The following is a 12,637-nucleotide window of genomic DNA, read 5'->3' on the forward strand; positions in this document are numbered from 1 at the left end:
CCTAACCCTAACCCTAACCCTAACCCTAACCCTAACCCTAACCCTAACCCTAACCCTAACCCTAACCCTAACCCTAACCCTAACCCTAACCCTAACCCAAACCCAAACCCTAACCCTAACCCATACAACGCTCTATCATACACCTGGGGCAGTACGAGGGATCCTCGCACGATAATCCTTGATGGATGCGCGAGAAGAGTGACGGTCAATCTATGGACAGCCCTACAGCGCTTGCGCGAGGAACTAGAAGAACGTGCCGGCTTATTGTGGGTTGATGCTCTCTGCATCAATCAAGATGATATTACGGAACGGAACCAGCAAGTCCGGCACATGCAACGCATTTACGAGTCTGCGTCGTACGTGCATGTCTGGCTGGGAGAGGCTATGGATGACAGTGACCTGGCTATGGATTTGATCGAAGCGGTTGGCCTTACATCGGATTTCGATGATGTCCGCAAGCTACCTTGGTTCACGAGAGCCTGGGCCGCTTTACCATCAGTGTTACAATATCCATGGTGGACGAGGGTATGGATAATACAAGAGCTTGCAATGGCGAAGGATGTGAGCCTGATCTGTGGATCCCGGGTTCTCAGCTGGGAGCATTTCGTGCACTTTCATAACCAGACTGTTGGGCTGTCTCCTGCGAAGAACAACATATACCAGCTTATGGTCCTCCGGTTGAGCATTCAAGCCGGCAACAGGAAAAGTCTTGCTTTCTTATTAGGCCCAGGGATTGGAGATGGCGATTTCCAGGCAACTGATCCACGGGACATGGTCTACAGTCTTCTAGGTATGTCACGCGAGGGGGACCAGAAACTCCTCCCAGACTACGCTAGACCAGTGCATGAAGTATATGCCCAGGCCGTTAGACATATTATCAGCACGCACAACACCCTGAACATCATATTGCTCGAAAGGCCTAAGGGAGGTTGTCGACTTCCGTCCTGGTGTCCTGACTTCTCAGCATCCACCACTTCTTCCACGGCAAGGGGCCTTGATGACTTGGATATAGAGTTAGACGAAAATCAAGCATCCGCTGGCTCTATTGCTAAATACCACTTCTCTGATGATGGAGATACCCTCAGCGTTCAAGGACGTCTCATCGATAGCCTCGTATTGGTACGACCGTTTCCATATGAGTGGGACGTTGGCCAGGCCAACGATGTGAATTGGCCGAGGCTTGTCTCAAGCCTTAGGAATCTTGAGTTTTCGGTTCTGCAAGCGTTGAAGAAGGCCCAGCCGTCCCTTCGAGACCATGCCTGTACGGAGCAAATCTCTACCTTGTGGCGCGTTCTGCTAATAGGTGACCGTATCTTGGAGCCAGAAGGAGTGCCCGAGTGGGGTGCCACAGGGGATCCTAAGACCTTTATTATCCCACAACTAGACGAGAACAGACTCGGCAGACTTTGGGAAACCCTGCAGGGTCGCGCTGCTGTGCCTGAAGAATTTCAACCAGAAGAGTCTGAGCCGAAGCGAACGATTAGCTATATGCTACCAGTGATCCAAGCCCTAAAACAGGGTTCGTCCTTTCCTAGTGGTACGCGCTACTTTTTCGTCACATCTCAAGGCTTCATGGGAATGGGCCGGCAGAGCATTGTTCTAGGCGACAATTTATGTTTGCTTGCCGGGTGCGACCAGCCCGTTATCCTACGGCGCACTACGGAACATTACGAGTTCGTCGGCGGGACTTACGTACGTTCTATCATGGCGGGCGAGTTGATTCTGAATCCCGGTGAGAACGCTATTCAAGGTGCTGGACGGGATGGTCGCTAATGCTCTCTCATTGAAGTTTTGGATCGTGGTCGAGCAGTGCAGTACGCTGCTGCTTCCTTACCAGACGAGGAACTCTCTCAGACTAGCCATTCAGGGCTCAATTACGAAAGTGATGACCGGTTTCAGAAAAACTTGTGGCGCCTGGATTCGACGTCACTTTTGCAAGCAGGCCTTGATCGGCCCTGGTATGTCGATCCTGGTAGCGAGAAATATCTCAAGGCGTTTCCCGAACAATTTGCTATCCGGTAGGGCGAGGCTGTTAAGGGTCTGCAAGAGTTTTAGTTGACAGGATAGTACTTATTTCATTACCTGATTGTATCCGAAGGTTCGCGATAAAACGTGCCTATATACGTTCTAGTGTAGTTACGCTTTAGCCTATGAAAAGCGGCAAAGCCTATATGCTTCGGTAACCGCGAATACGTACTTCAACCGCTAGAGTATGAATGAGCCTGTTAACATAAGAGTAGTGAGTATGAAATATGCTAGCACATTATATCTGGCGAGCTCCGCCTCTATCTACTATTTGCTATCGAATCACACAGCGTACTATCTAAAGGCGCTGGTGTTATTGCTTCTCTTTCTTAGTCTAGATTATTTCATCTAAGCGGCGAAGCCAGGCTGCCAGGGTAGTTGATAGTGGTGACTAAAGTACCCTTTGCGGGTCATGTCCGGTTTCTGACGGCCACATGCTATCTGTTTAATCAATGGGAGGTGATCTGCGTGAGGACCTTCTGATACTATGGTGTTCGGACAGCGAATTGCTGTGGACAAGAGTGAGTATACCGTGTCGAGGGGGGAATCAAACGCCACTCAACCCAGATCTGTAGCCGAAAACTTTTACCTGAACCTATGGACGCTGTTTTGAACAAGCGGCGCTTTGTCTTAAGTTCGAACCGACCTCTATACTGCAAGGCCCCAAGCCCTCGAGTAGATCTGTCGGGCTTGGTAATCATCAACCTCCAAGTACTCGTGCAGGCGCCCGTCCGCGAGCTTCTAGGTGCGGAAGAGGTTTTTATAGGGATCGCTGGTGGTGATGGACAGAAAGTGGGTCCTGTTGTTACATGGTTGAGAGCTTGCAATGCACGGTCTCTACCATGAGGCCGATAGCAGTGTCATCCTAGGGGATATCTTATACCTAGAAATACCAAATGTGCCCTCAGTCCGAGGGAAACCAGAAAGAAAAGCCAAATTAGTAGCCGCGGTCACCCAGCCTTCTATCTAACTAACACGCCAACGACTCCGCTGTACACTGGTTTTTTTTTCACGCACGACCTACTGCACAACCCACTCATCCCATACCTCCCCTTCCCTCATCCCCTTAACAGGATGGAGCAGCATCGGTGGCAAACACATCCTCCCACCATGCTCCTTTTCCCACTCCTCTCCACCGACCTCTTGCCCTTTGTACCCAAACGGATGCACAACCACCTTCCAGCCCAACCACCGCCTGTACAATCTTCCGCCAAACCGCGATTTGTAGTACCAACTCCAGCCCCAGAAGTTGTATTCGCGGTCATGGTTGTAAGGCGAGTCTTGTCTTTCAGCCCACGCGGTCGCAAACCCGTCGTCGCCGCCGCCATCGTTGGCGAGGACGCGCGGATCGACATCCGAAGACGAGGAGAGTTCAGGCGACGGAGACACAGACGTCTCACCACGGGGGTTGAAGACCAGATCCGCGTACTCGCCCGGCCAGCGGCGATCGAAGTAAATGGGATGAGGCGCAAAGACAGCCTTGAGGCCGTGATGCAGCGCGACGGTGGCGGGCCACATCTCGGCCTGCATCGTGCGGCCAGCGCGGTTCTCGATGTGCATTGCGTGCAAGAGCTTGCGTGAAAAGCGGGCAACGGTGTTGATGAAGATGCGGCGGTCTATGTTCACGAAGCGAGGGTCGGTGAAATCATCGTGGGTGGGTTGCGAGGGGGTGAAGATGGGGTGCCGGGTGCGGCCTGTGTTAAGGAAATCTGGAACGAAATTCCAGATCTTGTCTTTCATGGACCAGCTGGTGTTGCGGGGGTCCCATATCGGTAAGAGTGTTATCAGGTCGGCTTCTTCGGAGACGCCCCAGCTGAAGCTGTCGGCGTCTTGAGTGGTGGGCGGTTCGGGGCCGAGCGGTGTCTGGACCGGCAAATAGGGCTGGGCACCCCAGACGGGTGTGATCTGCGACAAGGCAGAGGCGTTGGCGACAATGGCGTTGGTGTCTTCAAAGAACTGATCGTAGCTACCATGGACGGCGGGGAGGTAAAAGCGCTTGTTGCGTTCCCAGAGGTACTTGCGGGGCTGTTTGCGGCCAAAATCGGCGATGGACTCGAGGAACTGGTAGTGGTGACCTGTGTAGCGGGCGTCCCTGGACAGCAGGACGATTAGTCAGTTTCTGACATGTAATGGTCGTCATCTTTTGTTAGAAAAGCAAACTCACGTCTCCCAATTCACGACATAATCGAACTCTGGATGCGTCTCGGAGAACCACTGCACCGGCATCCACTGGTGCCAGTACACCTGCCAGTCGGTGATGTCCGGATACCAATTCTTGCACATCTCTTCTGACCAAAGAATCGTAATGGAACAAAATTCAGCGGGAACGACTTTTTTCACGAAATCGGTGTAGGTCTTCTCATCCGAGTAAATGTGCGCATTCTCGTCTTTCACATTGAGGAAGAGGAAAACTTGATATTCGCCACCAGACAGCAGAGATGTTTCCATGATTAGAGCGCGTATGGCCTGCATATCGTTGTCGGTATAGGTGTAGCCTTCCCATGTCCGAATGAGGATAGCGGTGCGGGAGCGGTAGGACGGGGATGCCGCAGTTCTCGTTTCTTTTGGTCGTATAAGCCCTTTCGGCGCGTCCGAGACTGACACGTCCTGGGGTACCTCCATGCCGGGATTCGTGTCCGTTGCAGAACGGGCATGCTCTGCGTAGCGATTCTTATTCCTTTCCAGACACCGATTCTGCAACTCGCCCCATTTCACACCCCGCCAGTATACCTTCTCCGGCGTTGTCCACCCGGATACATCGACGCCTTTATTGAGAAAGCCGTACGGACCGTAACGCGAGTACCGGTCGAAGCATACATTGTTGTGAATGCCAACTGCCTCAAACGAGCCTGCGGAAGGCTCAGGAAACCCTGCCGGAGGTCCACGGTAGGCGTGTATAATATCTTGCGAGCTCTCGTTGAGCGGCAGCCCTCTTGGCCCTTCGCAAAACTGGTACTCGCCCCTCCATTGCTGCTGCCAGTCGGCACTGTTATAGTCCGGGAACGGTGTGTACGGCTCGGGATATGTGGAGGCCGATTTATCTAAGAGCCGTATGCCGCTATCGGTGTAGAAGCCTTCTTCCCTGAATGCTTGTAAGCAAAGTTACAAAAGACTTGACCATCGTCGAATAGCATAACGCACACTGGAAACGTTTCCCTATGATGCCGTTAGTCGATGCGCGTGGTGGTTGGAGGACGAACGGACCATCGATTTGGATCATAATCCCGATCTTCATAGTAGCCGTACTTTGGCCAGTGGCCGTCTTCTTGCTTCGGGCGGGTCCATTTGAGAACTGCCTGCAGGTACTGCTTAACGTTCGTGGCCTGTGGTAAAGGTGCGGCCTCGGAGGCTTGTTCAGAAGCATCTGATGGCTGGTCATCTGGAGAGGCGAGCCACCTAGTGGGGACCTTGGGACCTGCTGTGAGTGTTCCTAGGTATTCGTGATCCTCCGTTGGGGATGATTGATGATCCCAAGGTTCGTCTTCAATATTTAACACCGGAGGTCTGCCAGCCAATGGCGCGCCCGATGGCCGCTCGACTTGACCTGTGTTATGATGGTAGAAGTTGGATGGGTGGTGGTAGGAGATGTGGCCTTCGTAAGCAGAGCGTCTTACGACCAGAAGAAGTATCAGGAAGGTTATGAGCGACAGCAGGGCCAGCCTCCGAGTAGACGGCATCAACATGTTGTGAAGAGCGAGCGGCCAGCATTGGAACCACGAAGTAATAGTACAGTCTGTCGCAACTCTGGAGACTAGCGGCTAGGTCCAACATGCACGAAGGCTGGTTCGTTATCTGATAGAGATGTGGAAGCTAATGCACGTAGCGAGACTAATGCAGGAGAGGGCGGGTGGAGGAGAGCCTCGATATGGGGCATGTACGAGAAGGGCAGGGGACGAGAAAAATACAAAGAAGAGAGTCAATTGCAGGTGAGTTTGCTTAAAGGTGGTTTACCAATAAGCCGTGAGAAGCTGTAAGTCGATTTCATGACTGAGTACGACTCATGACTTCCCGAGTGCTGTAGGCTCCGCGGATGAGTAGCGCAATTGAATGGTGAGGCAACTCACTGTTCCAGCGAGGTTTGGCAAGAGGGGGGCGAGAAGGAGTGCTGGGCGAAAGTGGCTTCGGAAAACATCCTGGCTGGGTGGCGGGTGTCACTCTCGCACCAGTGGTGTTGTTTACAGCGAGCCCGTTCTGTGCAGGGCCGTGACTTTGGCGTAAAATGCGTCAGCAACTGATAAGGTGGAGGTTCAACTTGGCCTGCAGGTCCCAGGGGTCTTGAGACAAATGTGGGGAATGGGGAATGGGGAACGGGGAGCAGCTCGGTGTCTTGTTTCTGGCATGTCTGGCTGGGGATGACGGTCAGGCTTGCAGGTCATCGAGCGGAGACGCTGCCTTTGGTACTGACTGGTCTCGGAGCTGCCATCTCTGTGACGCTGCAATAACTATGGACCCAGAGGTGATGGCTTTCTCCAGCAACTCGATCTTTCACCGACCAGATCCCAACGCAAGTCTTGCAGGCATCATGCAGCAATGCTCGACGTCAGGAAAAAGACCGTGGTCCGGCGGCGGGAGATTGGCGTCCCGACGGCGTCGGCCAAAGACTGGCGCACGCCACAGGAACGGTCACCCTTAACGATCAAGCGCCATGTGAAAAGTCCGCTGCCGCATTTTTGCTCCAGCTTGTTCAATGTCATGGTCTTGTTGATTGTAGAGCAACTAGACCAATTCCACACGATAGAAAGCAGAAGGTGCTTAGCAGTCTAGTTTAGCTCTTCAATGGATCGATCGTCAAACTGCTCGTGCTTAATGTTCATTCTTCTCCGCACTACGAAGGAGCCGGTATTTACCAAAGGGCACAATAACTGGCAACCACTGTTACTGCCCGCTTGAGACCGCACTTTCTTGTATGTGAGTATTCGGACATTGCTAGACTACCTCCCTAGTGTCCGTTCTTGGCTTATATACGCTGTATCTGCTTTGAACCCGCCTCTCCATGAAGTGTTATTGTGCGGTTTTTTTGGTGAGCCGGTTGCTGTGCCCTTCCTCGGTAAACACCGGCTCCTTCGTATCTGAATGGTTAACCCTTCACGCACATTGAAACCATTTGTGACCTCTCACCGCGGCGACGCACGCTTGGGACCCCGCCTGGGTACATTCTGCACTAGGGTCGCATGCATCCCGCCACGGATCTCTGCAGTGAAGACCCTCAATATTCACCGATCAGTTCAATCCACGATTCCCATAAGCTCCTGCGGGGGGTGAAAGACCGTGATGCTGCCCAAGGCAAGCACGAAAAGAGAGACCTAACGGGTCGTCGCACTTTAGACAATTTCATAATATTACCAGAGTTGGTGCCTCTACCGCGCATGCCCATGCTCGTCCCTCTCAGATCCAAGCCATGTAGCCTTGGTAAAGAAGCCGCCGCAGTCCCCTTCCTGTGACCCGCAACACCATTGAATGCATGCTACATCCGTTCCGGCGTTCCACAGCCGTAAGTCACCCGCAATCAATGCCGCCCGCCGCGCCTACTGCCACTTCTGAACCACAACGCCGCCGCGCTTGAGCTCAGGCACATCGGCCAATACCGCGCCCCTATCGCCAAGCACCTTATTCGGAAAGGTTGTCATCAAGTCGTACGCACGCTGCATACTCGCCGGACTAGCCGCATCAACGAACCTGTAGACGTCGCCGACGGTGTGGCTGGTGTTGAAGCGGGACCGCAGCTGGGTGCCGTCGCCCAGCCGGATCTGGAGCGTCACGACTGGCTGAGAGTCGTTGACGTTGACCGAGGGAGGCGCCGCCGGCCCTGCAGATGTAGGAGCGGCTGGCGCTGTTCTGCTGCCGCTGCCGGATGCCGCGCTCGAGGAGGCTCCTGGAACGGGGCTGCCCAGACGCTGTCCTGAGCCTGAGAAAGGCTTGTACTTCCTCTTCGGCGGGACATAGTCCTGATCTGTGTGGGGGTGAACTATGAGCTCCACTGGCTGTCCCTCTTCGACGTTCAGCAGCGACAGAGGTGCCCTGCCCTGGTGGATCATGGCGAGGGCCTCCGCATTGGCCGGGTCGTCGAAGCGGTAGAGAGGTCCGTCGTCCACCGAGAAGCCGTCTCTCCACAAGTTCAGGGTACGGTGAGCGCGTTCTCTGAAGCGCGGTCGGTCGGCCTCGGGATCTGGAATTAAGTGGCTAGGAGTGTCGTCGCCGCCGAGTGTCTGGCCGGCTCCACGGAAGCGAGATACTGGTGCTTCGTCATCGCTCTCAGGGGATGGATTATCCATCTGTCTGGAAGACCCGTTAGTGGCCGCGCGAACTAGTGAGACGTTGCGGCAGGCCCAACTTACTCTCTCGCCTTCTTCACGATCCTGTCCATGTGTTCCTTTGGTGTTTTTGGGTTGTGCACGGCGAGGCCGGATTTCTCGCCGCCGGTGAAGAAATCCTGGTCATTGTCATCATCATCGTCATCATCGTTGTGGGCGTGTCCATGGCCGCCTGCATCGTTCTGCAGATCCTTCAGTGTCCGAAGACCACCCTGCGGCTTGTTGCGCGCTGCCGATGGTTGGCTTGCCGATGAGCTCGAAGCGGAAGGGCCTGAACCTCCAGCCAGTGTACGGCCTCTGCTGGGATCGGGCACGGGTCGGGATAGATCTGCCTCCGGCCCGGGTATTGGTTCCTCATATGGCCGTTCGTCGTCCGCCATAGAGTAGAACAGTGAGATGGCCGTTTCAACGTCCCATTCAGCTGTTGATAGAACGGCCTCCGCCTGGTGAGAGCTCCTGTTAGCACACAGTCAAGCGCCTGTATGGAGGAGCTTCTGTGGAACTTACCCGAGCGGGTGTAGTCCCGGTTATATCGCAGAACTGAGAAATGACGGCGTCACGGTCTGCGCCAGTGGGTTCCGCCATTGTTTCGGAAAGTGAAGTGTTCCGGCGAGTAGCGGATGGCTTGTTGGTATGCTTATATGCTGCGGACGGGTATATCGTAGAGTGTTGTGTTCGATGGAGTGTGAGGATGCCGGAGGCCTGTAAGTGCTTGTGGACGAGGCGGATACGTGGCAAATCACTCGCTGGTGAAGGTTGACGGAGGAAGCTTCGTTGGCGAGCTTGCAGAGACAACGTCAGCGGGGCAAGCGCGGGCGCAATGCGGACGCGTAGTTGGTGCCTGCCGAAGCGAAACTGCGCGGCTCAGGCAACAGCAAGTAAACACGCTGGTTGGCTTGCTCAAAGTTCGGAATCGCCGTTCGTAGCTGGTTAGTTGTCGTGACGGGAGTTGCAACATGCACAGCTTCCTGGGCGTTGTGCCTGGATGCCGCGCCTTGACTGAAGATCGCGCGGCTGTCGGAGCTTCGGAACTGAATGCCCGCTGCATCATCGTCAAACAGCCAGCAGCTGCACCTCACTGAGCAACGAGCAACCCGAGTGAGCAGTGGACAATTCCGCTTCAAGCTTGTCCATTCACTGCAGCGGGAGACGGGAGAAATAACCAACTGTACCCGCAGCATTCCGTCCCCGCCATCCTCACCATGTCTTCTCAGTCACCGCAGGGCCGCAATAACCTCTCCGACTCCTCCATCACCATCCCCTCCGACAGCGAGAACTATGACGCCAACCATGAGCTCTCATCCTCACCGCCGTCTTCATCGAGCTCGCCGCTGATATTGTACTCTCCGCCGACAGTATGGGGTCTGCTTCGGGGCGCCGCGATCAACCTGCTGCTGCCATTCATAAACGGCTTGATGCTGGGCTTTGGAGAGCTTCTGGCGCATGAAGCTGCGTTCAGGCTGGGCTGGTCCGGCACAAAGGTACACTGGGCATTTCATCCTTCAGGGAGCGAGTTGGCAATGGCAAACCCTGGCGACATGTATTCTTCGAAGACACTCATCCGCTCCTGTGCATTCTCTCGCGATCCCGGGACAGCATTCATTCTAGATGACCGCATTCTGACTTAAACTGCAGATATTCCCAAATCACAGAAGCGCGCGATCGATTGGTCCAGGGGTAGAGATGCGCAGCGACCCCATTGAGCGGAGGAGGAGAAGCGGAGAGGACCGGGAGCTGGACGAGCTTACAAGCTTGGAGTGAGCATCTGTTGCTAGAGGCATTTGCCCAAAGCATATGGTTGTGGATTGTATATACAGTGAGAGGGTCCGGCACCGGGGAGACATCCGGTACAGCATTTGAGCGTAGAGAGCAGCAGGGCGTTATTGAATTAGGATTTAGACGTGCTCGGGATGTCGAGCACTGGCTCGTAGCATCTGAACGGCAGATATGCATCAAAACAGCAAGAGGGTATCAGGTATCATCCACCGTGACTGTTCTTTTGCGCGTCTGTGGCCGTTTCTCCATACCCGCAGTGTCCGCCGGCCAAAGTGCGGGTTTCCCGCAACATCGCTCGGTGCCATGGTCCTCCCGTTTTCAAAAGGGTTGTCGCAAGCCAAGCTATTAGCGTTCCCCGCGATATTTTATGCCAGTTTCATAGATACTAACAGAGAATTGTTATAACTCATTAATATACTTAATAAAATATGTTTTTCCACTATGCGCTGCCTTAGCGAAAACTATAACTACCTCTAAAATTTCTATAGGAAAAACGCTTATAATGCTATAATAAACGCTATAGGTCGAAAATATAAAAAGTATTAAGATAAAGTCTAAGCTTAGCCTTATACTTTTAATATACTTACTTTATAGCGCTCTATAACTACTAGTATAAAAGCCTTAGGGATTTAAAGTTTTAGCTAAGGCTTAAGTCTTATACTAGCTATATACTAGCCTTAGTAGTTATAATTATTACTATAATTCTTTTATTCTTACTACTTATACTCTTACCTACTACTATAATATTATATCTAGGTGAATAAAGTAGAGTAAAGGTAAGTAAGCCTATATATTATAGTATTATTATAACTATTAGAAGTAATAGAAGTAGTAGAACTAGGTATAATAAAAGTAATTACGTGTATAGGCTATTTAGCTATAGTAGTAAGACTAGAATAATATCTTTATTATAGAGAGCTTATTCTTAGATACTAATTCTTATATTCTCTCATAATCTTTTAACGTTTATATAGGCTTATAGTAGATAAGAGTAAGCTATATATAGACTCTTTATTCTTTTCCTCTATCTTAGCTTTCTATAAGCTAGCTTTCTTTCCTATATACCTATAATTAAACTGTATTACCTACTATTATCTATATAGCTCTTATAGAGAGCTTATTCTTAAATATTAATTCTCTTATTCTCTTATAATTATACAATATCTATATTAGTTTATAGTAAATATATATAGAGTCTCCTCTCGCTATTATATCTTATAGGTATTATACTAGATATATCTCTTTATCTATAACTTCTACTACCCTTTATATATATTCTTTTATACACTCTTATATACGCTATACTCTTTCTTCTCTACTATTTATAGGTTCTAGTAACTATATTACCTCTTATAAGCTATCTCTTCGCATAATATAATTATAGTAAAAGAGTATAAGTTAATTAGCTATAGAAGATATTAAGGTAACTTCTATATAGTAATATATACTAATCCCTAACTAGTAGATACACGCGATATCTAAGCTAGTTCTAAAGATAAGCTTCTATTATATATAGAATTATAAAGAAATTATCTATAAGCCGCGTAATAATATTGCTAGAGAATCTTTATAGTAGAGGGTTAATTACTACTTTATATTATAGCGTATCTTTTATACTTACTATTACTATAGGGCACTATATTAGATTAAGAAGAGAAGGAGAAATTTAATAAAAAAGAACTTATAATTTAGCTACTATATAAATAGTGTGGTATATATACTTCTAGAAGAGTAATATCTATAAGAGCTATAGTAGCTACTTATAGAGATAAAGAATATAAACTAACGAATGTAATATATACTTCTAATATAGAAGTTCTATAAGTATATTTACTATTATAATAACGTCTTTATATTCTATTTCCTTAACGTGAATATTAATAAGACGCTTATATAGTAGCTATATAGCACTTATATATTTTATATATATAGCTAGCTTTACTATTATATTAATAAACTATAGATTCCTATAAATTAGATTTCTAGCTTTATATAACTATATATTTTTAATAGTAAAAAGAGGTAGCTACAGTAATATAGCTAGATGTTTTAGAGTCTATATATAGAAACTCTATATATTATCTAGCGCGTACTATATACTACTAATCTATTTAAATAAGTGTTTTACACTAATATAAAGAGGCTCTATAATAATTATAGTATTACTATCTCTATTAATATTAATAAAGCTACCGCGATTTATTTATATACATATAACTAGCTAACTATAAGTAAGGTTATAGCTCTTATACCTATTACTATCGAAATAAATAATAGGATACATTAGATTATACTAGAGAATATAAGGAAGTAGAACTTTCTTTAGATAAGATAAGCTTCTATAGCTTTCCTATTTAGAGATAGCGTGGCTTATATAAGCTATATTATATAAGCTAGCTAGAAAGACTTATTAGGAACCTAATTTACTATACTAGATTGATTTATAAGTAGAAGATTCTAGAAGATTCTAGAAGATTCTACTAGTTTCTATTAGTTTCTATAGGATTCTATAAGGTTCTATTAGG

At 49.3% G+C, this 12,637-nt stretch overlaps 4 protein-coding genes across 4 annotated transcripts; 2 read left to right on the plus strand and 2 right to left on the minus strand.

The window, feature by feature from the left end:
* Positions 1-330: 330 nt before the first annotated feature.
* Positions 331-2,022, plus strand: W97_09354 (uncharacterized protein; the record flags this gene model as incomplete). The annotated part of the gene is made up of 2 exons (XM_007787215.1): positions 331-1,732; positions 1,790-2,022. 2 exons carry the CDS (start codon positions 331-333, stop codon positions 2,020-2,022), a joined length of 1,635 nt encoding a protein of 544 aa, XP_007785405.1.
* Positions 2,023-3,045: 1,023 nt separating this feature from the next.
* On the minus strand, positions 3,046-5,708 carry W97_09355 (uncharacterized protein; the record flags this gene model as incomplete). The annotated part of the gene is made up of 4 exons (XM_007787216.1): positions 3,046-4,117; positions 4,190-5,107; positions 5,167-5,181; positions 5,230-5,708. 4 exons carry the CDS (start codon positions 5,706-5,708, stop codon positions 3,046-3,048), a joined length of 2,484 nt encoding a protein of 827 aa, XP_007785406.1.
* A 1,842-nt stretch (positions 5,709-7,550) lies between these two features.
* W97_09356 (uncharacterized protein) lies at positions 7,551-8,921 on the minus strand (the record flags this gene model as incomplete). Its single annotated transcript, XM_007787217.1, has 3 exons — positions 7,551-8,301; positions 8,361-8,779; positions 8,844-8,921. The coding sequence occupies 3 exons, from the start codon at positions 8,919-8,921 to the stop codon at positions 7,551-7,553; spliced, it is 1,248 nt and encodes a 415-aa protein (XP_007785407.1).
* Positions 8,922-9,538: 617 nt separating this feature from the next.
* On the plus strand, positions 9,539-9,964 carry W97_09357 (uncharacterized protein; the record flags this gene model as incomplete). The annotated part of the gene is made up of 1 exon (XM_007787218.1): positions 9,539-9,964. One exon carries the CDS (start codon positions 9,539-9,541, stop codon positions 9,962-9,964), a length of 426 nt encoding a protein of 141 aa, XP_007785408.1.
* Positions 9,965-12,637: the final 2,673 nt, after the last annotated feature.

Source organism: Coniosporium apollinis (genome assembly GCF_000281105.1).
Source record: "Coniosporium apollinis CBS 100218 chromosome Unknown supercont1.124, whole genome shotgun sequence".
Taxonomy (NCBI): domain Eukaryota; kingdom Fungi; phylum Ascomycota; class Dothideomycetes; genus Coniosporium; species Coniosporium apollinis.